The sequence below is a fragment of the Hordeum vulgare genome, chromosome 2H (genome assembly GCF_904849725.1).
Source record: "Hordeum vulgare subsp. vulgare chromosome 2H, MorexV3_pseudomolecules_assembly, whole genome shotgun sequence".
In the NCBI taxonomy this organism is placed as follows: domain Eukaryota; kingdom Viridiplantae; phylum Streptophyta; class Magnoliopsida; order Poales; family Poaceae; genus Hordeum; species Hordeum vulgare.
In genome coordinates this window covers 650,174,105-650,199,639 of record NC_058519.1, presented here as the reverse complement: position 1 = coordinate 650,199,639, position 25,535 = coordinate 650,174,105, and the positions used below count along the sequence as shown (strand labels likewise).

The following is a 25,535-nucleotide window of genomic DNA, read 5'->3' as shown; positions in this document are numbered from 1 at the left end:
ACACAGATGACCAAGTCGATGATGCCACTGCTGGAAAGAACCAGTAGCCGAGGCGACCAAAGCGGAAGAACTGGCGATAGAATGGGCAGCGGAAGGAACATGAAGCCAGTCCAACTCCCAAAGACCCTCAGAATCACAGCGGCGAGGACCAGCCCCAACCAGAGTGTGCGTGCGACGGTCCTGGACAGAACAAGAGTCAAGATCAAGGATGACACGACAACCAGAATCAGCAAGTTGACCAGCGGAAAACAAATTCATGGTAAGTCGAGGAACATGAGCAACATTGGGAACAGAATAAGGAGTGGTAAGAGTGCCTCTACTAACGACAGGAAGGGGAGTACCATCAGCAGTGAGGACATGAACAGGAGAATCAAGCGAACGAAGAGAGGACAGAGTGGAAGAATTAGAAGTCATATGAAAGGAAGCTCCAGAGTCCAGAACCCATGGGGATGTACCTGACTGTGTAGAAGGTGGTTGCGCAGTGCGGGAAGCCTCAGTCACAGAACCAGCAGTACCCGTTGAGGAAGAACCTGAAGCAGCGAGCAGACGCTTAAGTCTCAGAATATCCTGCTCAGTGAAAGCGATGGCTGAAGCTGTCGAGGTAGGTGACGAAGTCGCTGTAGATGATGACCGCGCCTTGCGCAAGTGTTTCTTCTTCGTGTAGCAGTGGGGCTCAATGTGACCATCATTGTTGCAGTAGTTACAATGTGGACGGGGGCGACCTGAGCCGCCAGAAGGAGTGGGCAGGAGCGGCGGAGCAGTCGAGCGAGAAGGGGTCGGTGCAGCAGGTGGCGTAGAAAAAGTCCGAGCAGCGAGCACCGAGGGAACCTCCAGCAAACCAGCACCACGTAAGCGAGTCTCCTCAGCACGAATCTCAGAAAGCGCCTCCATGAGAGAAATACGGCCACGAGCAAACAACTGAGCACGCCGGGGCTCAAACTCCTTACGGAGCCGAGACAGGAACTCGTAGACGCGATGAAACTCCAAGTCGGCCTGTACAGCCTGGCAACAGGGGCAAGTACGACAACCAGCACCGCGGAGAGAATCAAGCTGGCGCCAGATAGCAGAACTCTGTGCATAGAAGTCATCAACAGTAGAGTCACCCTGATGAAGAGCATGCTCCTGACGGACCACAGAGAGGTATAAGGCATCACCAGAGGGCTCATAGCGCTGACGAAGGCGGGTCCACATCTCAAAGACAGTAGGAAGGCCCAGAAACTCAGAAGCAAACTGAGGCAGAACACTAGCAGTGAGAACAGCGGCAGCACGAGCATCATCATCAAGCCACTGGGTGTAAACGGACAGAGCATCACGATACACCTGAAGAGCCTCCTCATAAGCCAAGACCTTCTCATCATAAGCACTCACAGCGGCCTCATCAGCAAGCTGAGTCGTATCCTTTGCGGCCTGAGAAGCATCCGCAGGAAGAGCCGGTGGGATCGGCGGGGTGGGAGCCACGGGAGGAACCGGACATGGCGGACAAGAGACCTCGCCGGAAAGAAAACCCCATAGGCGGATGCCACGCATGTGAATGCGCATGAAGCCAATGAACTCGGTGTAGTTAGTGCCATCAAAGATCACTGGACAACGAGGAACAGCAACGTAGCCGGATGCAGCAGACATTTTTTTTTCTTTTTTCTTTTTTTTTTAGTCAACGAAACGCGTCAGACAGCAGGACTCGATTTGGCGATGGGGGAGCCGCCTCGATCTGGGAGAGCCTGAGATGCGATCTGGTGCGGATGGAGTCGAGGGCCAGGGGCGGCGCGATCTGAGGAGCCGCGTCCACTGGTGGAAACCGCCTGGGCTGATGGGACGCGGGCGCCTCTGCTGATGGAGATGGGACGCGGGCGCCTCTGCTGATGGAAAGCAGCGTCCGCGGGCTCAAGGGAACCGCCTCTGCTGGTGGAAACCGCCTCTGCCGATGCCGATGGGAACGCGGCGCGGGAGGGCCTCGATCTGACGAGGAGCTGGCGACTGGTGGGAATCGCGTCCGCTACGGGGGTCGCGGCGGCTGGTGGGAATCGCGTCCGCTGGAGAGGAAGCCGCGTCCGCGGGCTGGCGGGAACCGCGTCCGCGTCTGGTGGAGAGGCCTCGATCTGGAGCCGCCTTGACGCGGGAACGAGGCGAGCAGGACGAGGGCCGGTGCGACGAGGTGCGGGACGAGACGAATTTGGGAAAGATTAGATCGGGAAGAGCACGAGTTGCGCGTGCAAAAAGAACCTAGGCTCTAATACCATGTTAGGAATAAGCAACTTGTATTCCCATGAGGCCATAGGCCGATATATATACATGTACAGGTTATGGACTATATGCAGGAAAACCCCTTATATATTGGGATAAATACAAAAGGGTACATGAGTTGTATTATAACTCTAACAGGCCCAACGGCCCACCGGGCCTTGATCTATGCGCCCTGATCGGGGGCGCCCAACCCATTATGGTTGGTGTGCCCTTGTGACCCGCGCTATATAAAGGACAGTGGGGTGCCGGGGCACGAACTACGAGATTCACCGCCGTCACACCCCTACCGACATACCTATCCGATCTAGGTTAAGCGCGGTGCTCACGGGAAGCTCCACCTACGCCTAACCCTCCTCCGTCATCGCCGTCGCTACCGCATCGATGGAGACCGGTGGGAGCTCATCCAGCTCAGGACAAGGTAAAGTCATGTGTTCTACCGGGTCTATCTATGCCTAGAAGATCCCCATGTTCTATCAATGGTATCATGAGCCACTAGGCTATAGACTTATTCGGTTGAATGAAATCGAAAAGCAAGTTCCTTTTCCCCACCCTGACATGAACCCTAGATGGGCAAGGTACCGAAGATGGCCTAGGGCCTCATCGGCAAAGTAGCGCCGCCGCAAGGCCGCGCCTGTTCCTCTCGATCCCCACACGCATCGGCAAGCCGAGGTGTGGGGAAGAAGAACCTACCTCCTCGGAGGCAAAGTATGGATCTAGATCCAAAAGGAAAATAAAGAAAGAAAACGGATCGGATCCGGCAAAGGCAAACAAAAGGAAGGGAACATGCAAAGAAAATCACAAGTACCCCACGGGGGTTAAGGGCTCCATCACCAAATCCCTCGACGGCGCCGCGCTCATCGCAAGGCGGACGCGCCGCCGGCGAGGGGGGTGGCAACGGAGCTATTTTCCGAGTCTCGGACATGTTATTACCAACTTTTCGCAGGGAAGTAGGCACCCCAACACACCGCTTGACGGTGGCGCACTCTCCCTCTGGAGAGGGCGCACACCGGCAAGGGGAGTGAAGGGGGCCGCCGCTGCAATTGAAAGGGGAGGGAAGCCGTCGGCCAGATCTGGCCACCCCTCGTCGGGGCAAAGAAGCCACCGCGCGAGGGTGCGCAGAGAGTGGCAAGGAGCCGCTCGAGCAGCCAGATGCGACACGGGGCCCCAAGGGAACCTCCTCGGCGGGGCATGGAAGCCGCCGGCGCGAGGAAAAGTCCCGGCCATCGCGGGCTGCTCGGGAACGAGCCAGGAGACGGGAGAGGGAAAGAGAGGCCGTCGGCCTCCTCCTCGGCGGGGCATGGCAGCCGCCGACGCGAGGGAAGGCCTCGGCCACCACGAACAGCTCGGGATCGAGCTAGAGAAAGAAGAGGAACTAGAGAGAGCGGCGGGCGTGGGGGAAATGATTTAGGGTTTCCCCCTCCTGCCGGCTCACTCGGTTTTGATCCAAGCGACTACCACGGGCAACCGTCGGCCCCGGTCGATCCCCAACAAAACCCTAGATGACGTTCGGGCCTGTTGGGCCGCATCCGAGCCGAGGCGTGGGGGAGGCGACTGGCCGGCAGGCCCAGGCGAAGGCCAGAGGGAGGCGCGTCGCGCCAAGGGGGCCCCAGGCCGAGGCGTCTGGCTGGCGGGCCGACACAGGACGACAATAGCCAGGCCGGCCCATGCTGGCCATTTTTCTTTTAAAAGGATTTTTAGCTTCTGCCTATTTAGGGCAGATTCAAGAAGAAGTTCTAGGAATTTTTTTTCCTACGAAAATATGTTTAGAAATAGCAAATAAAAATGTTCAAAGTTTCTGTTAATTTAGACAGAATAGTAGTATTATTTTTCTGAAAAGAAAAATAAAAAGTTTCTGAGAATGAAATAGTTTTTTCAGAAAAAGAAAGTTCATGATCTTTATAAAAGCATTAATAAAGTTCACGAATTTTATTTTAAATGACAGAATTATTTTTCTGTAAAGTTAAAAGGCATATGAAATTTTAATTTCACGTTTTCCGCTGCTAAATGAAATATGAAATGTGGTCATGCTATTATTCTGACCAACGTTGTTTAGTAACATGATCATGTTGCATATTGCAAAAGATGCATTTATTTCTATCATTTGCCCAACGATAATGTAGATTAATTTGCATAGGCAATTGTATGATTATTTTAACCAACGTTATTTAATGCATATAATTGTCGTACTAATCTCGCTTAAATTGTGATTTCAGGAGGTTTTCACCTGATGAGCTGTCTCAAGGACGTTCCTACACTCAGAGGGGATAATTACTCTGAGTGGAGGAACGAGGTGGACTGAGTTCTGGTGGAACCACAGCCAGTTGCACCTCTAGAACCAGTCAGAGAAGCTGATGAGGATGATGAGAGTTGGGAGAAAAAGCAATGGGATAGTGGCAAAGAGGAAATGTCCTACTCCATACGCAACTGGACATGGATGAATGCTAACAAGAAATGTTTGGCATTCATAAAGAACACAATTGAGACCACCATTGTGGGTTCAATTGCAGAGTGCCCTACGGCAAAGGAGATGCTCAACAAGATAAAGAGTCAGTTTACTGGCTCTTCTAAGACCTATGCCACCCAGTTGATCAAACAACTGGTAACAAAGAGCTACACTGGAGGTGGCCATGGCATAAGGGAGCACATCCTAAGGATGAGCAACACGGCAGCCAAGCTTAAGCCCATGGATGCGGATCTGGAGATCAAACCAGCTCTCCTCGTCCACCTGGTCATGGCTTCGCTGCCTAAAGAATTTGAGACCTTTGTAGTAAACTACAACATGCAACCCGAGACATGGGATATAGAAAAGGTCATCGCAATGTGCTCACAAGAAGAGGAGAGAATCAAGGCTTCACATGGTGGCTCCCTTAACTATGTGAAGGAAAAGAAAAAGGTTTTCCCATCTAACAAAGGTTCTCCCTCAAAGCCACAGGGCAAAGATCATGACAAAGCTCCCATCCATTATCAGCACAAGCCCATTCAAGTAGAAAAGGAAACTTGTATGTACTGCAAGGAGAAAGGGCACTACAAGAAGGATTGTGCTGCCTGGCTAAAGGTCTCCATGGCAAAGAGAGGTAACTATATTGTTTCCTTCGTAAATGAATCTCTGTATGTAGAGTTTTCAAAATCTACTTGGTGGATTGACTCAGGTGCAACTGTTCATGTTGCAAACTCTTTACAGGGGTTCAGTTCGACAAGAACCATGTGCCAAAAAGAAAGAAGTATTGAAGTCGCCAATGGTGTCCAAGCAGAAGTTGAAGCTGTAGGTGACGTCTCCTTGGAGCTAACCGAAGGATTCAACCTTTTGCTCAGAGATGTACTATTTGTGCCTTCATGTAATAGGAATTTAATAAGTGTGTCATGTTTAGACAAAGACAATTATCAATGTTTTTTTGGACATTGTAAATGTACCGTTTGGTACAATAATGATTATGTAGGCAATGCCTTTCTTCATGATGAGCTTTATTTGTTATCAATTCGTGACAAAGTGAATTATGCAAATAATGTGAATTTGCGACGTTCTTCGTCGAACAACGAACAAAAGAAAAGAAAGAGAACTCACGACTCCTCGAAATTATGGCACTGTTGATTGGGCCATATTTCCAGGGGGAGAATAGAAAGATTAATCAAAAGCGAAATTCTTCCAAAGTTGGAGTTCTCTGACTTAGAACAATGCGTAGATTGTATTAAAGGTAAATATGTAAAACAGATAAAGAAAGGTGCAAACCGAAGCACAGGAACACTGGAAATTATCCACACTGATATTTGTGGACCGTTTCCGGTGAAAAGTGTGGATGGTTATGATTCATTCATAACATTCACAAACGATTACTCCCGCTTCGGTTACATTTATCCAATCAAAGAAAGAAATGAGGCATTGGATATATTCAAGATATTCAAAGCTGAAGTTGAAAATGAGCTTGACAAAAAGATTAAGATTGTGAGGTCCGACCGTGGGGGGAGTACTACGCTCGACACACACCATATTGCCAAGTCCCTGGACCTTTTGCAAAGTTCCTGCAGGAGACTGGCATTGTCGCCCAGTATTCAATGTCGGGCGAGCCTCAGCAAAATGGAGTAGCTGAAAGGCGTAACCGTACCCTCATGGATATGGTGCGCAGCATGATGAGCTACTCCGACATGCCACTGGATTGTGGATGGAAGCGCTTAAAACTGTCATTCACATTCTCAACAGAGTACCAAGCAAGTCAGTGCCCAAAACACTGCACGAGCTATGGACGGGAAGAGTGCCATCCCTGCAACACTTCAGGGTGTGGGGATGTCCAGCTGAGGCTAAAATGTTTAATCCAAACATTGGAAAGTTAGATCCAAAGACAGTGAGTTGCCATTTCATTGGCTACCCTGATAGACCAAAAGGTTTTCGTTTCTACTGTCCTGACAGATACACAAAGTTTGTGGAAACGAGACATGTTGTCTTCTTAGAGGACAAAATGATGAGGGGGGCATGGTAGCTCGGAAAATTGATCTTGAGGAGAAAAGGGTGCATGCACCCATTCCGATGATTCAAGAGCCATTTTTCTCGCTACCCACTGTGACTCCAACGATGACAACTATGGGTGAAGACCCGGAACCTGTCCTTCAGGAGCCGACTGAACCTGTTGTTGATCATGAAAGGGAAGTGCAGCAAGAAACAGTAGAAATTTTGCCAGACAATGAGGCACTTAGAAGGTCTAACAGAACAAGAAGACCTGCTATTTCTACTGGTTATAAAGTCTATAACACGGAAATGGTTCATATAGAAGGTGATCCCACCACAAACGAAGAACCCATTAAAAGCCCTCACTCATCAAAATGGCTAGAGGCAATGGAAGATGAGATGAAATCGATGAGTTCCAAAAATGTTTGGGACTTAGAGATTATTCCTAAAGGAGCAAAGACAGTAGGCTGCAAATGGGTCTACAAAACAAAGTATGACTCTAATGGGAATGTAGATAAGTATAAAGCCCAACTTGTGGCAAAAGGATTCACACAAAGAGAAGGGATAGACTACAATGAGACTTTTTCTCCAGTCTCTTGTAAGGATTCCTTCAGAATCATAATGGCACTAGTTGCTCATTTTGATTTAGAGCTGCATCAAATGGATGTAAAGACGGCATTTCTAAACGGAGATTTAGAAGAAGATGTCTACATGAAACAACCCAAGGGTTTTATCATGGAAGGCAAGGAAAATATGGGATGCCGCCTAAAGAAATCCATTTATGGGCTAAGGCAAGCCTCTAGACAGTGGTACATAAAGTTTAACGATACTATTAGAAGGTTTGGATTTCAAGAAAATGTTGAGGATAACTGCATTTATGCAAAGTTTAAACATGAGAAATATATTTTTCTAATCTTGTATGTGGATGATATCTTGCTTGCAAGCAATGGTATTAGTCTACTACAAGAGACAAAGAAGTTTTTATCCTCGAACTTCGACATGAAAGACCTTGGTGATGCATCATATGTTTTGGGCATTGAAATTCACCGAGACAGGAAAAATGGAGTCTTAGGACTTTCACAGAAAGCATATTTAGAGAAAGTTCTCCAAAAGTATAATATGCATAAGTGTAAAGCCACACCTGCTCCAATAGTCAAGGGCGATAGTTTTGGGAATCACCAATGTCCCAAGAATAAATACGAGCTCGATGAAATGAAAACGGTACCGTATACTTCGGTTGTGGGAAGTTTACAGTATGCACAAGTGTGCACACGCCCTGACTTGGCGTTTATCACCGGGGTACTCGATAGATATCAAGCAAATCCAGGCCAAGAGCACTGGAAGATGGCAAAGAAAGCTCAGCGTTATGTGCAAGGCACAAAAGAAATCATGCTAACATACAGGAGATCTGAGTCCCTAGAGATAAAAGGGTACTCAGACGCAGATTTTGCGGGAGATAGAGATGATAGAAAATCCACGTCTGGGTACGTGTTCACTCTCGCAGGGGGGGCTATTTCATGGAAAAGCTCCAAACAGACCATAGTTGCATCGTCCACGATGCAAGCAGAGTTCATAGCATGTTTTGAAGCCACCGGGCAGGTGATATGGTTAAAGAAATTTATACCCGACTTGAAAGTGCTAGATTGTATTCACAAGCCACTGAAGATATACTGTGACAACCAGCCTGCAGTATTTTATGCTCACAACAACAAGTCTAGTAATGCTTCCAAGACAATCAATATAAAGTATTACGTTGGAAAGATAAAATCCAGGATCAAAGTATAAGTCTCGAGCATATAAGTACGAAGTATATGCTTGCGGATCCGCCAACGAAAGGCTTACCACCAAGTGTGTTCAAGGAACACTTAGCCGGCATGGGTTTGATGGAAAGCCTATGATTCCTGGATTATAAGAGGCCCAAAAGTAAATGAATTTGTTTCAAAACAAAAGTGTGTTGTAGCTGTATGATTCTATCGGCAATTAAGCTGTGACGATGAGACATGCTCTACATGCCTATATGTGATGGAACAAATAAAATGGAAAGTATAAAGTCAAAAGTAAAAGTTGAGATCAAGGGGGAGAATGTTAGGTTGATCTCTCACCGCGTGGGCCCAACGGCCCACCGGGCCTTGATCTATGCGCCCTGATCGGGGGCGCCCAACCCATTATGGTTGGTGGGCCCCTGTGACCCGCGCTATACAAAGGACGGTGGGGTGCCAGGGCACGAACTACGAGATTCGCCGCCGTCACACCCCTATCGACATACCTATCCGATCTAGGTTAAGCGCGGTGCTCACGGGAAGCTCCACCTACGCCTAACCCTCCTTCTTCGTCATCGCCGTCGCTACCGCACCGACGGAGACCGGTGGGAGCTCATCCAGCTCAAGACAAGGTAAAGTCATGTGTTCTACCGGATCTATCTATGCCTAGAAGATCCCCATGTTCTATCATAGGAACTCCAGCCTCCTCAAGTCCCCAAACACATCAGGAATGACTCCAGTGAACAAGTTATATGAAAGGTCAATATGCATACGCTGAGAGAAGTTACCCAGGTACTCGCTGAGACCACCAAAGAACTGATTTTCCCGTAAGCTCAGCCTCCTCAACTCTGATAAAGTGTACAGGTCGCTGGGGAGATTCCCAGTGAGGCCACTGCCATCAATAGAGAGCTCAGCGAGCATCCTGCACCGGCCAAAGCCTGCAAGGATCTCACCGCTGAACCCATTCCTGGAAAATCGCAGGGCCTTCACAGGCGCAACACAGAGGTCCCTGGTCTTGAAGCCACCAGAGAAGGTATTACTAGAGATATCAAGAACCGCCAGGTTCATCACGCCGGGAACGTAGGGTGCGGTCCGGTGAATTTGTTGAAGGAGATGTTCACCGCCTCAATAGCTAGGAAGCCATCTTCCCTCACTGGGAACGGCCCGGAGAACATGTTCATGCTGAGGTCGAGCATCTGCAGCCTCGCTAGCCGACCAAGCCCCTCCGGTAGCTGGCCATGGAATGAGTTGCAGGAGAGGTTTAGTGTCACGAGGCCATCGAGCGAGGTGATCAAGGAGGAGATGCCACCATCGAGGCTCTTATTGAAGAGATCCAACCCGACAACCCTCCCAACATCACAGGAGATGCCGGTCCAGAAACAGCATGCAGTGTCCTTGGGATGCCATCTGATGAGGTTGGCACCCTTCCTGTCCCACCCATTGGAAAAAGCAAGAAGTGCCTCCAGGTCAGTGGGGTGGCATGTCTGGTTCAGAGAATGGCTGCCATGCCCCTAGAGTAGAGCATAGACGAGCAAGAATTGGAACAAGTAATAATAGCCTCCCCTCTTCGACGAGAGGAGGCGTTGAAAGTAGAAAACCTTGCTGCAGGGAATGAACAGGTCGGAAGGAATTGGGAAGGAATTCTTGGCCAAACTCACACCTTTATTACAAGGCTGCATGGATTCAAGCATCAAGAACACACAAACAAGGAAAGACCAAACTTGTTGCCTTGGAGATACCCTTGTCAGAAAGCCTGATAAATGACAGAAACTGAGGAATTGATGTGGGTAAACAGAAAAAAATATATTACGGGTGTTGTTCTCAAGTCAATGACAAAGTCAGTCCCTTTGTTCAAGAAAGAGAGAGAGAGAGAGAGAGAGAGAGAGACGAAGAGACAGAGACAGGTAACTAACGGGAGCTATCTTTATTCCCTGGAAGAGTTAATGTCCCCTCCTGGGCTCAGTGCTGCAGCTGTGGCTCCCTCCTAAACTGCTACACTGCTGCAGCTGTGGCCCTCCTCCTGAGCCCACATGCTCCACATGGCAACATGACAGTTTTTAACTGGCAACAAGATTACTTAACTTTTTATTTATCACCTTGCTGTTTTTAACCAGTCCATCAACTAGCAATTAAGACACAATTCATGTCTAAATCATCATTCCTTGGTCCAACATGGGCACGAGCAAATTACGAAACTGTAGTAAGAGAGCAATGATAGATCGAAATTGTTACCCCTGGCCAAGATTGGCTGACGTAACGTCACCTGACTTTGGGCCACTGACAGGTGGGACAGCATGTTTGCGGCCGCACATGCCACTGGCCCTAAGTCAGCTAAGCTAAAGTCAGCAAATCTCAACCCGGTTACCCCATCATGCTACCTTCGTGATTTATTGGCCCCGTTCGTATTTTGTGCTAACTTTTGACCATAGATCTAACTAACAAAATGTTAGTGCATGTCATGCATTTGTATTTCAACATAATTTCCAATCATATTATTTTTTGTGACATGCATTAACATTTTGTTAGTTAAATCTAAGGTCAAAGTTTGGCACAAAATACAAAGAGGACCAATAAACCAGGACGGAGGTAATAAGAAGTAACTAAATTTACAGCTTCACGTTATTGAGTTGTCTTGATAAGGGTATGTAAAATCATATGTATTGAGTTCAGAAACCAAAGAAAAATAATTAATGAGTCAAAATCTAAGGGGGTGGCTAGCTCTGTCTAAATGACATGATTTCACAGAGGAAGGAATATTTGGACCTCAGGCAGCTTCATAATTGGGAAGGGCTTGACTGGGACAGATAACTCTGGTTCATACAGCCATGCCCTTAGTTAAGCTGAACGATTTTTTCTTCTGTTCAAACAATTCCAATACAATCTCTGGGATATCTGGCACTGTATCCTTTGATATTCATCAATGCATGTCTTTCCTAGAATCAACCAGAACACCTGAAAAATGATTAATGTGTAAACTCAAGAAGCCCTTGTCAAAATAATCTACTCAAAAACAACACCAATTTCTTTGAAACACTAAAAAGAGCGCAACACAGGGCATGTAGATATCTCTGCTCTATAAAATTATAGCTCAAAATTCTGCTGGTGATCACAGATATACTGAAACAGAATCAAACAGACATATTAATGCAAGAGACACCATAGCATCGGCTCAAACTTCCAGTCCCTTTTTATAAGCAGACTCGAGCAATTGTTTGACAGCTGGTCAATCCAGTGCTTAGTATGTACCTAGTCTCTGGCAGAACCAAACATAAGTCAGACTTATGCTTCAGTTACTGTGAGTTACTTCCATCTCAGTAACTTGTTTGATGCAGCTTGACTGTAAACCTTCTTTGATCCAATGGTGCTAACAGTGCTAAGTTGGGGCCTTAAATTGGTAGATTGTCCCTTGATAAGTAAACCTTCTCATTTCTCTTGCTTAGCTGTTACACTCGAAAAACTTATCATAAGCCAGTTTAGTAGCCGTCACAGAGGAAAGCAGTCAAAACCGCATTTAAATTCTAAGCAAAATCTTTTCATGGCAACTTAGCCACTTGGCAGCAGATCATTTTCACAACTATATTTTCAACCATTAGGGTGGCCCTTTCCAACCTTCAGCACTGCAGAGAAGACATGCACCATATTTTTAATCTTAATAAACTCACCCGAGGCTTCCTTGTCGATAGTCAAATGCTCTTTCACTGAAATCTATTCATGGCAACTTAGCCACTTGAAAGCAATTCATTTTCAGAACTATACAACAATTGCATGTTCCCCTTAAGTCGAAGCAACTCGCCACGACAGTCATCGATCTGGGAGTGGCATTCATCATCTGCTGAGAACACATGAATCGTATTTTTTATCTCAACCCAGCTCAGCCCAGGTTCCTTCTCAACCATCATCCCTCTGATCTTTTTCCTAATTTCAGCTACAACGTCCCATTTTCCTGCAGCAGCATAAAGGTTTGAAAGCAATACATGTGTTGACATATCGTCTGGGTCTTGCGCTAGTGCCTGTTCAGCAGCATGAACACCAACAGACAAATCATTTAATGCTACACAGGAACTTAGCAGAATTCTCCATAGTTCAGGACATTTCTTGGCAAATGGGGATTTCTGCAGTAAATCAACTGCTTCATCCAATAAACCTGCCCTACCTAACAAACTCACCATGCTAGTATAGTGCTTGAATCCTGGCATAATACCATCCGTCATCATACAAAACCAGTAGAACTTTCCTTTCTCAACTAGTCCACAGTGGCTGCATGCCGAAAGGAGGGATATGTAAGTTACATGATCAGGTTGCAGCTCGTCACGAATCATCTCACCAAATAACTTAAATGCCATTTCTGAATTACCATAATTGCCATATCCCCCTATCATTGAATTCCAACACTTCAAATCTCGCTTTGCTATGGTGTAGAACACCAAACGGGCACCTTGGAGAGCACCATTTTTAGCATACATATCAAGCAGGCTTCCCGAGGCACAGATATTCCCTTCATGACCACTTTTTACCACTTGAGCATGGAGCATCTCTCCTTGCTTAAGACCTGCAAACTCTGCTGTGGAGTTCAAAGCACTGCTCAGAGAGAAGCTGTCGACCTTGTACCCTTCCTGAAGCATGCTAACGAAGTACTTCAAGGCCAATTCAGCTTCGCCCAACGAAGAATGGCCGGCAACCATCTCCGTCCACATAATTACATCTTTCTCCGGAAGGGAATCGAACAAAATTCGTGCTGAACCTGGCTCCCCGTTTGTAAAATACATATTGATCAGTGTATTACCTACAAAGACACTGGTCTCCAGCCCAGCTTTGACCACTTCAGCATGAAGTGGCGTTCCACTACGCATTGCAGGTAAAGCAGCAGCTGCTGAAAGTACAGATGCAAATGTGTACTCGTCAGGGACAACCGGTTCGCCAAACCGCCCATCCTTGAGCCGGACAAAAGCATCCATAGCACTCCATCCATCCCCAGCACCAGAAAACCCAGCGATCAGAGTATTCCATGACACCAAGTCAGGTGTCTCAATCCTGTCAAACACATGCAACGCAGTGTCCAGATCACCGCAGCCGGAGTACATGCCGAGCAGCGTATTCTGCAGCGGGGTGTCAGGATGAAGCTCCTCCGACTTCACCACCCAGCCGTGCAGCACGCGCCCCCCGCGGCTATCCCCGGCGCGTGCACACCCACTGAGCACCGATGAGAGCGTGCTCTCGGTGGGTGCCAGCCCATCCCTCACCATGCTGCAGAACTGCCCCAGAGCACGCTGGAGGTAGCCGTACCGCACGCTGCAGTGCATGGCGCAGTTCCACGCGACCACGTCCCGCGTCGCCATTTCGTCGAACACCCGGTTGGCGTCCCGCGGCGCCCCGCACTCGGAGTACATCTGCAGCAGGGCGGTGGGCACGATGTCGCTGGCGAGGAAGCCGAGCGCCGCGGCATGCGCGTGTGCCAGGGCACCCGCGCGACCGTCGCGCAGCTCGCCGGCGGCGCGGAGGACGGCGCAGAGGCTGGGCGCGGTGGGGCGGAGCCCGGACGCGAGCAGCTGGCCGAAGAGCCGGAAGGCCTGCGGCGCGTGGCGCGGGGCCCCGCGGGAGAGCGCGGAGAGGACGGTGTTAAAGGAGACGACGTTGGGGCGCGGCGCGGAGCGGAGGAGCGCGACCGCGTCGGGAAGCGCGGAGAGGCGAGAGTAGAGCGCGAGGAGCTGGTTGACGAGGAAGGTGCCTGGCGTGGGCGCGGAGGGCGTGGAGGAGACCACGAGGAGCGCGTGCAGCGCGCGCGCGCGGCGAAGGACGGCGCGGCGCGGGGAGTTCGGGCAGGAGCGGTGCAGCGCGTCGGCCGCGGCGGAGAGCGCCGGCTCCAGCGGGTGGAAGCCGAGGCGCGACGGGTGCGGCGGCGGCATCGGTGGAGCGGTGGCGGGGTCGCGCGTTCCATTTCGTAGCATAGCGACCGGTCGCGCCGTAGAGAAGTTCCACTCGACCGCAGCAAACCATGGTAAAAGATTTTTGAACTTACAAACCAAGCTCGGGTTCCTAACTTAAATTCAAGTTAGTTTTAGCGTATTCAAACTTTGCATACAAAGATGACCGAGTTCTAGCATGTCAAAATGCATACAACTTAGGAAACACTTCCTAACAAAACGCCTCATAACAGATCTTAATTAAACTAGTCGTGGGGTGTCAATGATTTTTTTACCACGATTGAGATTGCCTCTGACCATTTTCCAAATAGTTTGATTTTCTAACGACACCCATAATCACTTTGGCATTAATTTTACTTGTTCCAAACATTGATGAATTGCAGATAGTTGCACCCAGCATTAACCACGGCACACATGACCAGCGAGCTTGCAACTCCGTCATTGGCCCGGTCATTTACACATGCTTCGTGTCCCCTTGCGTCCAGTCCACTGCGTCAGAGCTTCCTCTCTATTGCCGTACGAATCCATCATGCGGGGAACATTGTTGAACTCAGCCCTAGGCCTTCCCTACATGTACCATCCTCATCTGACCTAGGTATTGATTTAAGAAATCTTGATATAGCCCTCCCTTATTTCCAACATACATGTACGTTTTGAGTAGTTCGATGAATTTTGTCCACCTTAATTGTGTATTTATATGACTGATTCGTTACTTTGTCCACTTCATTGCGTAAACAACTCGATGATGTGGGTATGATTTTTCTCCTCCATCCACATCTCCGCGCAGCACTGTCGTCCACCAAGTCGTCTACTCAGGCCCTCGACAGCCACACGCCAATGGTAGGTTGCTAGACATCCCTTCGTCGCAATGATGACACGACCATTGATCGCCAATTTTGTATGAACTCGGCTTTCACCTCTTCTTGTCTCCCCTAGCTGATTCATTTATTTTTCATCTTGGTTTGGTACATATAAAGTCATTGAATCATCAACTGATTTTGTTGAATATGATGCTAATTTACATGTTCAAATTTGTAACTTTTTTTATTGAGATGATTCATTTGGGAATAACATTGTTTTCTATATTCAAATTTCTATGCTTCTATTTCAACAATGTTTGCTTCCACTATGCAGCAGTTGACAAGATTTGCATGAATATGATGCTACCAATTCTCCATGCTTCATACTTGTCATAATTATCCTTTGTAAGTGCATGCGGTTTATTTGAAAGTAACATGGTTATGATACATCAATCTTATCTGTGTATCCTCTGCTTCATTCATTTTAAACTTGCACTTCTACACCGGGTTCAGTTTACTTCATTTCCATGTGTCATAATGTTTGTAGGCATCATGTTTGCACATGGTAACGAAAAAGTCATGTTTCCTAAGATTCTCATATACAGTGGACAACATGCATGTCGCTATTTCCCGATCTTTAATTTGAAAGAGTAGATTCAAGTTTTCGTACCAATTTTTGTTGTTGTCAAACAATGCAAACTATGTTGTATTTTTCTTTATTATTTCTTATGCATTTGTCCAGTTATTGTTGCAAGCAACATATGTTTGTATTTGCTAATGTACATTCAATTATTCATTTTTAGTACACATCTAGGCATCATGAAGTAGAAGACAACTGTGAGTATTTCGAAGAGTTGTTTTTTGCGTCGATTCGATTCAATAATGCCATTTAGGCTCCAAAGAACGTTAGGAAACCTATGTTCTTAAACAAGGGTGCGGTAATACTCTCGAAGGTAGAGGCATGCTACTACGTTTTTGGACGTTATCCATTTATTTCAACATCGGCATGCGCACTAACTATGCTTCAATGCCTTGAGGAGCTGCGTCGAAGTAAATTTGATGGTATGTTCACACAATTTGTATAGAAACAAATAGGAAGCAATTAACATTTTTTTCAAAAGCAGGCGTTTGATGCATGAAAGCAAATTGACTTACTATGTCCCTCAAATAATACTCCATTTGATAGTAGCAATTTTTGTTTTATTTTCAAACAAATCCAATTTTTTGAAGGACTTATAATTGTGACATTGCAAATCTTTTACTCGATGGTATGTTCACACAATTTGTATAGAAACAAATAGGAAGCAATTAACATTTTTTTCAAAAGCACGCGTTTGATGCATGAAAGCAAATTGACTTACTATGTCCCTCAAATAATACTCCATTTGATAGTAGCAATTTTTGTTTTATTTTCAAACAAATCCCATTTTTTGAAGGACTTATAATTGTGACATTGCAAATCTTTTACTCGTTGGGAGTAAATTATTATTAGGTTGGAAGCAGTTCCCTATTGGATGGAAACAAGATAGTGATGTTTCCGAAACAAGTATTGTTTTTCTCTGGTGGTGGAATCAGATTGATATTTGGTTCGAAACAATATTCTAGTTGATGGATGCAACATATCAATGGTTCTGAAACAAAATATCTCGTTATGCAAAGCATAATTTTCTATTAAATCAAAGCAAAACTTTTATTCACCACAAAAGCAAATTCTTCGGTGAATGGGGAAATTAATTTTGTTCTAGCGGAAGCAAACTGTGACGCGATGTTACAAACGAATGTGGAAGCAAATATAAGTTGCACAAGAAGCAAATTTGAATAAATTTAATTGAAATATTTGCTTTGTACAAATCCTCAAGTGGTTTCGTGAAACCAAGCATTGAGTATGTGATTTGGGGAAGTTGTATAGTGCAAATTTGTACTGGCAAATAACCACCCAAGATCGTTTTAATAGGCCATCAAACGTATCAGATTGTTCCAATCATAAGGCTCGCGATTGGTCGACAGGAAACATGGATCAATATTCAATAATATGATCCCTAGTGGTTCCGTACAACCTTTTTTGTATGACTTACGACATGTCTCGTAACCTTCGGGGAGTGGAGTGGAAGTTTAGGATGGAGGTGGGGCGAAACTTAGACATGTGATGTGCCCATTTCTTTGTTGGTTATATGGACGTCATAGCTGATGATCATCTTTTCCTCATTCTCTCCTCTAACGATGTGGTGACTCAAAGCGAGCAATGACAGATTCAGTTCAAAATGATTTTTTAGGGCTTAGATATATTTCTTAGTTTTTACATGATATTTTTCAAAAGTTGTACATGATATTTTAGTTTGTAACGGTGAAAACAATTCTTCTTCGTTCCCTGGTACTGGTTGCCCTTAATTATTATTGTTCAGACATCGTGGTTGGGCACTTAACCTAGTGTTTGGAGCGCAATTGTACCTCCTAGGCGACCTAGGTTTAAACCTTGGTTTTCACATTTTCTATCTTAAATTAAAATCCGCAATCCTTCTCTCTGTTGATGGTCTAGTCTTTTTCTCATTTAAATAAAACATCATATATTAGTGTAAAAATTTATTGAGAATTTGAGGAAGAAGCTTATCCATTTTATTGGTCATAACATAATTATGATGAAGGTTACGAGGATGTGATGTTCTGCTAATGGCGTAGCCCATGTCTTAGCTAAGAAAGGCTGCGTGAATGAGTTGTGCAAGACATGGCTCCATGTACCCCAATTTGTATTTCACGTGCTTTTCAAGGGACAAGCTTCCAACTAGGATTTTTTCTATGATGAAGTGTCAAGGTGTAATAAGTGAAATTATCCCTTTACAATTATCACCCCTAAGGCTCCTTTGATTCAAAGGATTTTCATAGGAATTTTGGAGGATTAGAAATCCTTAAGAATTTTTTCTATGTTGTTGGTTAGAATTTTTTTCTAGGATTCTTTTACTAATTTCCATATGATTTCTAACATTCATTCAAACCTGTTTGAAAAGAATCCTTATTTTTTCCTATGATGCAATCAAACAACCTCAAACACATGTAAGAACGAGCATGCCATTTCAATCCTATGTTTTTCTCCATTCCCGCGTTTTTAGGATCCTGCAAATCAAAGAGGCCCTAGTAAAATGGCGGTAGTCGGACTTTCAACTCTCATGGCCCGGTATTGGCGATGAAGAGGCAATCGAGGGCACGATGACGAGAGGTAGAGGGGATGTTGGGACGGGAGGCGGGGTGGCGAGGATGCAGGAGGCATGGCAAGAGGCGGTGGGGCTTATCATGAGCCGCTCATGTTGGCCTTCTCGATCTTTTGACCGTTGTTGTTGCTGATGCGGCGTGCACACACAAACCCCAACGACAACTAGAAGACCGTCCCAACAGCTGACCAAAGGGTCCCACCTGCCACGGCCGAAATCGGGAACCCAACACGGAATCGGTGGCCTCAATCGAATAGGAGCACTTCCAGTTTTAGGAAGATTAGTGGGTTAAATGATGCCTAATTCCTCCGTAGTTTTCATGCCCTCTAACCATGAAAAAATATATATTATACAATCATGTTGCATGCTCCCGATTCATGGCCCCCTCCCGCCTTTAACGTCCGCAGAACGGAACTTAAAGAAACCCTCTTACAAACACGACCAAGTTTTGGGGTTTCATTGGTTCGCAAAATTTCAAAAACATGGACATAAGAAAAACCAAAAAGCACAAGAGTACAATGTCACGACATTTGGAATTATACAAGGATTTGCAGCGTAGAAGATCAGTTTATATGTTCACTGCTTCGATCGAAAGACTATTACAAGTGATTACGTAACTCGTCCAAAAAATTAGTTACATGCTCAGTTTCTAATGGATAAGATATCATCTTGTTCCCTCATAAATACTACTTCATTCGTCTTAAAATTATTGTCTTAGGTTTATCTAAAAATGAATGTACTTAAATACTAAAACGTGACTAGATACATTCGTATCTAGACAAATCTAAGACAAGAATTTTGAAACTGAGGTAGTACTAAGTTAGTGATCTAAACAGGTTTTATATTAGTTTATAAAGGGAATAGCTTCTTGCATCACCCTCTCGACCCCTTGTCAATTGATTTGACTCGTTCATTTTATCAAGAGCAGATGTGAATTGTGCAAAGGCCTGTAACTTTGGGAACGGAGCTAGTTTTAATTTTGATCCACCAGCTACTTGTTTTTATGGCTTTAATCCAAGCCGTGGATCCTACTATGAAAACATAAATACCCACATAAGAGCATCTACAGCCGGATCCCTCATACCCGTTTCAAACATCCCGACAAGCCGCCGGATCATTGTCCGGTCATGAAAATGTGATCTAGACGAGCCTTTTAAACCGACCTTAAACGTTCGGGTTGACTGACATCCTAATTTTTAGCCTAAATATGGAACGGATATGAAGGAGCCAAGACGCGCGCCTACCTGTGGAATCGAAGGAGGATTTCAAGGAGGGGGAGGAGCCCGAGGAGGAGCAGTGCAGCAACAAGAGGAGGCGTCGTCGATCTTCAATCTGTGGCCGAAGCAGTTGGCCATCCTCAACTCCATCCGCTCGGGATCGGCTGCGGAGGCCAGGCGTCTTCATCGGCAGCAGATGGAGGAAGCGCGGGCAGCGTAGGAGGTGGTGGAGGCGACTGAGGCTCCAGCGAAGACGAATCAGGCCATTTCCGACAAGGAAGAAGCGTAATACACTAGTTAGTACGTAGGATATATTTTGTATACTTTTGTATGGACATGAGAAATGAAATATGAAAGAGTTCCATATGAAGAGGAAAAATTTAAAATGTGACCGGTCAGTGTCCATAGACACGTCCGGGCTGTAGATACTCTAAGCAGCGGGTTGAATTCCGGCATTGAATAGACCCACATACTACTCCCTCCGTTCCTAAATATAAGTCTTTGTAGAGATTTCACTAGTGGACTAGATACGGATGTATATAGACATACTTGAGAGTGTACATTCAATCATTTTGCTTCGTATGTAGACATATAGTGAAATCGCTTAAAAGACTTATATTTAGGAACGGAGGGAGTACAAGATAAGAATTGTATGAGTTATAAGTTTCAAAATATATGTTTTGACAATCATCATTCCATAAAATCCTTGAACGAAAGAGGATTTTATTTCTTTCTCAAAAACACCGAGGGCACTCCAGCTCGGGTCCAAAAGCAGAGCAGAATGGTCTTCCTTCCCCCGCGAAGAAGATAAGCACAGGTGCTCCAGGTCGTCGCGCCTCGCTGGCCCCGCTCGCCTCACACGACTCCCTCCCTCCCTCCCCGCTCCTTCTCCCCCCGCCAATCCGGCGATCCCCCACCCACCTGATCGCCCCGCGCACCGCGCAGCCCGAGCCCGGCCCCCTCCCCGCGCCGCCTCGCAATGCCGGGCCTCGCCGCCGCCGAGCAGGACGCCGTCTCGCTGGTGCGCCGCGTCGCCCGGGCCCTCAACCGCCGGATCTCCGACCTCGTCGCCCTCCTCTTCCGCCACAAGGTAAGCGACCCCGCCCCCCGCAGGCCTCCCCTCCCCTCCCCCTCCGCCCGCCCAACCCTAACCCTAGCCGGCTCACCTGGCAGAGCGCGGGGTCCTTGGGCGCCGTCGCGGGCTTCGCCATCGCCGTCGTCTTCGCGTGGAAGTTCCTGCGCTCCTCCTCGCCCGCGCGGCCCCGCCGCCCCGCCGCCCCCAAGCGGCCCTCGCCCGCCGGCTCCGCGGCGCCTGCACCCGACGACCCGGCTCAGCCCGCCGGCGACTCTGGCACGGTGGGTCATCTGCTCCGTGCTCGTGTCGCCATTGTTTGGTGTGCCGTGTGGGTTTCCGTTGCTGACGGGTTTGTCTGTGACTGGCCAGCTGACGACCCGGCAGATCGTGGCGAGGCGGCTTGGCGGCTGCAGAAGGGTATGTTCTCTTCCTCTGGTTCAGTGCTCTCCAGTGCTGGGTTGTATGGAGATCAGATATGTATTGAAACTTACATGGTGCAATGGCAATGCTGATGATTGATGATGCACGGAAAGGGAGATTTGTGCCTATAGGATATTGTATTTAACATAAATAGCGCTAATATCTTTCTCAAGTGGTGTTGGTGGTTGGAGTTCACCTTAAATAGTGTACTAAATGAAATGTCTAGGATCTATGAGAAGACGCTTCAAATGCATTGGCCTTACCTAGTGACCACTTGCTGTAATCATGGAATAGAACCTCTATTGACATATTGTGATGGTTACATTTCTGTACATAGCGTACACTGCCGAACTCATGGTTGGCACATTAATATTATGTATTTACATACACCCCATATGCAAATTTCTCTTGTTTTGGTACCTAATTGAGAGGACAATGAAATCACGCATTTCAACCATGTCAATAGTTAAATGATTTAAATAATAACTAACCATAAAAGACCACAGAACAAAATGCGGAGAATACCATAGAGTGTGAGTAGTTCCTAGGACCCGACGCAGAGGGACAGTCTTGGTGAGTGTAGAGTGGGGTTTGATAATGGCTACTAAGTGTTAGGAAGTATTAGTATTAGTCTAGGAGTCCTTATTAGTCTATTAGTATTAGTCTAGGAGTCCTTATTAGTCTATGTTTACTTTGCTTGCACCTCAAGTCATGTGTAATATATATATGCCCCTTGGGCCTTCAATATAGATAAGTTGCTTTCCTAACATGGTATTAGAGCCTAGGTTTAGGTCTCCGGACGCCGCAACTCGTCCTCACGATCCAATTTTTTTTTCCGTTCCTGCACCAGCCGCTGTTCATGGTCGCTGCTCCGCAGCTTCCGCGCCGTCTGCGCCTCGTGGCGCGCCACGGCCGCCATCTTCGCCTCGGCCGGCGGCCGCCGCCTCCAGCCGTCGCCTCCAGCCACCGCCGCCTCATCTGGATCTCGCGCCCCAACCGCCGCTGGATCTCGCGCCCCCAGCCGCCATCTTGCGGTCCTCGACGAAGGCCGTCACCTTGGTGGCGTACGAGACCTGTCGCCCGATCTGCTTGAAGGTGTGCGCGAGCGCCTTCTTCTGGCGCAGCCAGACGAAGCCGGTGGCGCGGTTCTAGCCCACCTCCTCCATGTCCGCCAGCGGCAGCAGGCCCAGCAGCATGTTGGAAGCAGGCCATGCTGGAGGGAGCCCCTCGATCTGGCCGTCTCGTGGCTGGAGGGACATCCGTTGACTGATTGCTTTCCAAAAAAAAAAGAGCAAAAAAAAAAAAAACTGCTGCTACATGATGCTATTGGCCACCGCTGCCTCTCCTACGCACGTGCTGCTTGCTGCTGCATGCTACCTTGTCGTGGCGTGTACTGCCTAGCTCCCGATTGCATGTTCTGCTCCCGCACGTCCAGCTCGCGTGCTACTGCTATTCTCTTCGCCATGATATTATTTTTTCTCTTCCGCTGCCATCATCCCTAATCTAGTGTGTGTTTTCTAGTTTTCTATATTTTCCGCTGCGTCCACCAAATCCGTTGATATTTTGTGTTTTCTCATGCCATGCGAGTCCATCATACCTTAGTCCGTCGGCCTTTTCTTTGGTCCTGATCCTTTCTATACAACTTTTGTGGCCTATTTGCCCTTGTTGTTTTCTATAGGATTTTCTGGACTTCTTTTGCATTGTCGATCTGCGTTCATCGTGCCTTATCCGTCGAGCTTCTTTCGCCGACGGTTGTCGTGGACTATGATTTTCCGCACAATGCTTTATTCTCCTGATGTGCCATCTTCTTTTGACAACCCATCTTTTCTTGATACTTATGTTGTATCTTCAAGTGATGCGGTGTCTTCCTCTGATGTGCCATCTCTTCGGCGTCTTCCTCTTGATGTGCCATCTTCTTTTGACAACCCATCTTCTCTTGATACTTATCTTGTATCTTCAAGTGATGCGGTGTCTACCTATGATGTGCCATCTCTTCGTTCTCTCCTTCGGCGACTCGACAAGTTTTGAAGACTCTTCATGCTACGACAACACTCTCAAGACGCGGATTTGGATTATCATTGTTTTTTTTAGTATTACACTTCTTTAAATGCAATGCTATTGCATACGCTTTGCATTTGAGGGGGGGTGTTGGGAAGTATTAGTATTAGTCTAGGAGTCCTTATTAGTCTATTAGTACTAGTCTAGGAGTCCTTATTAGTCTATGTTTACTTTCCTTGCACCTCAAGTCATGTGTAATATATATATGCCCCTTGGGCCTTCAATATAGATAAGTTGCTTTCCTAACACTAAGAAAAAAATGAAGGCTTGGAAGGTAAAATAATACATACCGTACTAAAGTTTGGCGTAATATTCTTTCTCAACTCCAGGGGTGATAACCAACCCATATCCAGCCAACCAACCAACTTCTCCCCAGGACCAGGTTGAGCACAAAGCTTTTAAAGGGAAATGTAGAGTGTAAACTAGGCAACCACTCTCCCCAGGACCAGGTTGAGCACAAAGCTTTTAAAGGGAAATGTAGAGTGTAAACTAGGCAACCACTCTTGCATCCTAAGAGGCCATACCTTGCTCAACCTTGTTGTAGCCCTGATGCCCGTTGGCTCTGGCAACCATTCACACCCATAATGATATATGCTGACACACTTTAAGAATATTGCTAATACTGGTGATGCTTGAAATGAATAAAATACATATATGGTTTCTTAATAGTTTCACAGAAATTCATAAATATTGTTCATGCAGGTCACTTGCCAACTAATTGGTATTGTATTTGAGGAGAAAACTCCTGAGGAGCTTCAGGTGTTTTTTTTATGTTCTTAAGGTATTGATGCATCCCTCCCATATTTTTTGCTAACTATCTTCTATCTGTCTTTATGTCCTTGATGCAGAACCATGCCATCGTTAAGCCCTCAGTGGTGGAACTACTACTGGAAATATCCAAATACTGTGATTTTTATCTGATGGAAACTGTACTTGATGATAAGAGTGAGGTATAAATTTCATAGTGCATCCTTGCATCTCTTTGAAGATTATCATGGACATTTTTGTTGTACCCACACGTTAAGATAATATTCCTTTGAATATGAATTTGACTATTTTGTAAGCATGACTTTGAGTGATCCGTAACTGCAGGAAAATGCTCTTATGGCCCTGGAGAGTGCCGGGCTTTTCAATACTGGTGGCTTGATGAAAGAAAAGGTGATGAGTTTGCATCAGACAATGTTATAGTTGCCGGTTTCTCATGTTTCTATACTACATCATTTCGGTGTTGCGGTGAATCGTAACTAATATTTATGGATGACCCGCTTTAAAGTTTTCCCTCCAAAAATCACTGTTTAATACGTAACAGTTGTCGACAGAATAAACAAAACGCATAGCATATGGATATATGGTAGAGCATATAATTTGACAAGGTTGCCTGTAGTTCATACATCATACAAAGTTGTTTCTTTAGTTGAACCCTGGTCAGTTCTGCAAAATTGTTTGAATATATCGTTCAATGTTTGGTTAACATGGGAATATTTTCGCTAGTCTATATTTGGACACTGCGTTGCTCGGGATGCATCTATTATTTAGCAAAAATCATGTATGTTTGCAGGTACTCTTTTGCAGCAGTGAAGTAGGCCGAACTTCGTTTGTTCGGCAGCTGGAGTCGGATTTCCACATCGACACAAGCCTCGAGATAATTTCCCAACTATCTGTATGTTTTCTTGCACCCTTCATTTCCTCTTGCCACAGGTGTCTATCTTCTGGTGTTCACGTCCTTAGGTCTTTCTTTTGCTACCAGCGGTTCATTCGGTGCCAACTATTCGTTTCCTCCATGGAAGGAGGACAGCTTGCAGCCAATGTATTTAACTCTCCGAGCCTGGAGCAGTTCTTCTCTTGAGAACGGTACCAAAACAAAAGGGGTTCACACCCTATAGCCCATCGGTTCAAGCTCCGAGGTATTTCAGGCAATTCAGTGATGCCAGCGTCACAGAAGAACCTCATCAGAATATAAAGTGAAGCAGGCAACCGCTGCTGATCATGTCACCGCAGCTGTCGCTGGTTCATTCAGTTGGCCTCCTAGTTGTGCTGTAGTTAATAACAATTGTAAGTTAGACTCGTGAGGTTAATCATGGCAGTGCGTCCAGGATGTTGTAAATCGCATGGCACAAAGCACTATCCTCTATATAAAGAGAACCTTCTTCATCGGAGCTTCTGCGGTCGAATCGACTTGTGCATGTAACTATAGATGGTGGTATTACCTGCATTCATATTACACTCAAGTGTACTGAATGGGAACTGACTAAATTTGACCGTGCTGCTCAGCTCGTCCCAGGAGTTTGAGAGGTCTATCCTGACAAGGGTATTTATTTTAAAGTTGGAACTTTGAATGAACTGACGGAGTGACAGATTATAGAATAAGATTTAGTGAAAGGCATGTTTAACAGAAAGTATTT

General features: G+C 46.4%; 2 protein-coding genes across 2 annotated transcripts; one reads left to right on the top strand and one right to left on the bottom strand.

Moving 5' to 3' along the window:
• Nucleotides 1-11,058: 11,058 nt before the first annotated feature.
• Nucleotides 11,059-14,384, bottom strand: LOC123428911 (pentatricopeptide repeat-containing protein At3g50420-like). Its single transcript, XM_045113013.1, has 2 exons — nt 11,686-14,384; nt 11,059-11,391 (listed from the first exon to the last, which is right to left on the bottom strand). Exon 1 carries the CDS (start codon nt 14,382-14,384, stop codon nt 12,159-12,161), a length of 2,226 nt encoding a protein of 741 aa, XP_044968948.1. The 3' UTR covers nt 11,059-11,391; nt 11,686-12,158.
• Nucleotides 14,385-20,424: 6,040 nt separating this feature from the next.
• Nucleotides 20,425-25,289, top strand: LOC123428391 (peroxisome biogenesis protein 22-like). Its single transcript, XM_045112587.1, has 8 exons — nt 20,425-20,670; nt 20,754-20,936; nt 21,025-21,072; nt 23,836-23,892; nt 23,982-24,083; nt 24,226-24,291; nt 24,692-24,793; nt 24,881-25,289. Exons 1-8 carry the CDS (start codon nt 20,560-20,562, stop codon nt 24,977-24,979), a joined length of 768 nt encoding a protein of 255 aa, XP_044968522.1. The 5' UTR covers nt 20,425-20,559; the 3' UTR covers nt 24,980-25,289.
• The last annotated feature ends 246 nt before the right edge of the window (nt 25,290-25,535 follow it).

What these genes read in the sequence shown, in the direction of transcription:
- LOC123428911 (XM_045113013.1), bottom strand. Translation starts at nt 14,384, where the DNA reads ATGCTACGAAATGGAACGCGCGACCCCGCCACCGCTCCACCGATGCCG.
- LOC123428391 (XM_045112587.1), top strand. Translation starts at nt 20,560, where the DNA reads ATGCCGGGCCTCGCCGCCGCCGAGCAGGACGCCGTCTCGCTGGTGCGC. An exon ending in TACTTGATGATAAGAGTGAG is followed by an intron (nt 24,084 to 24,225) that starts GTATAAATTTCA and finishes CCGTAACTGCAG; the next exon opens with GAAAATGCTCTTATGGCCCT. An exon ending in GTGGCTTGATGAAAGAAAAG is followed by an intron (nt 24,292 to 24,691) that starts GTGATGAGTTTG and finishes GTATGTTTGCAG; the next exon opens with GTACTCTTTTGCAGCAGTGA.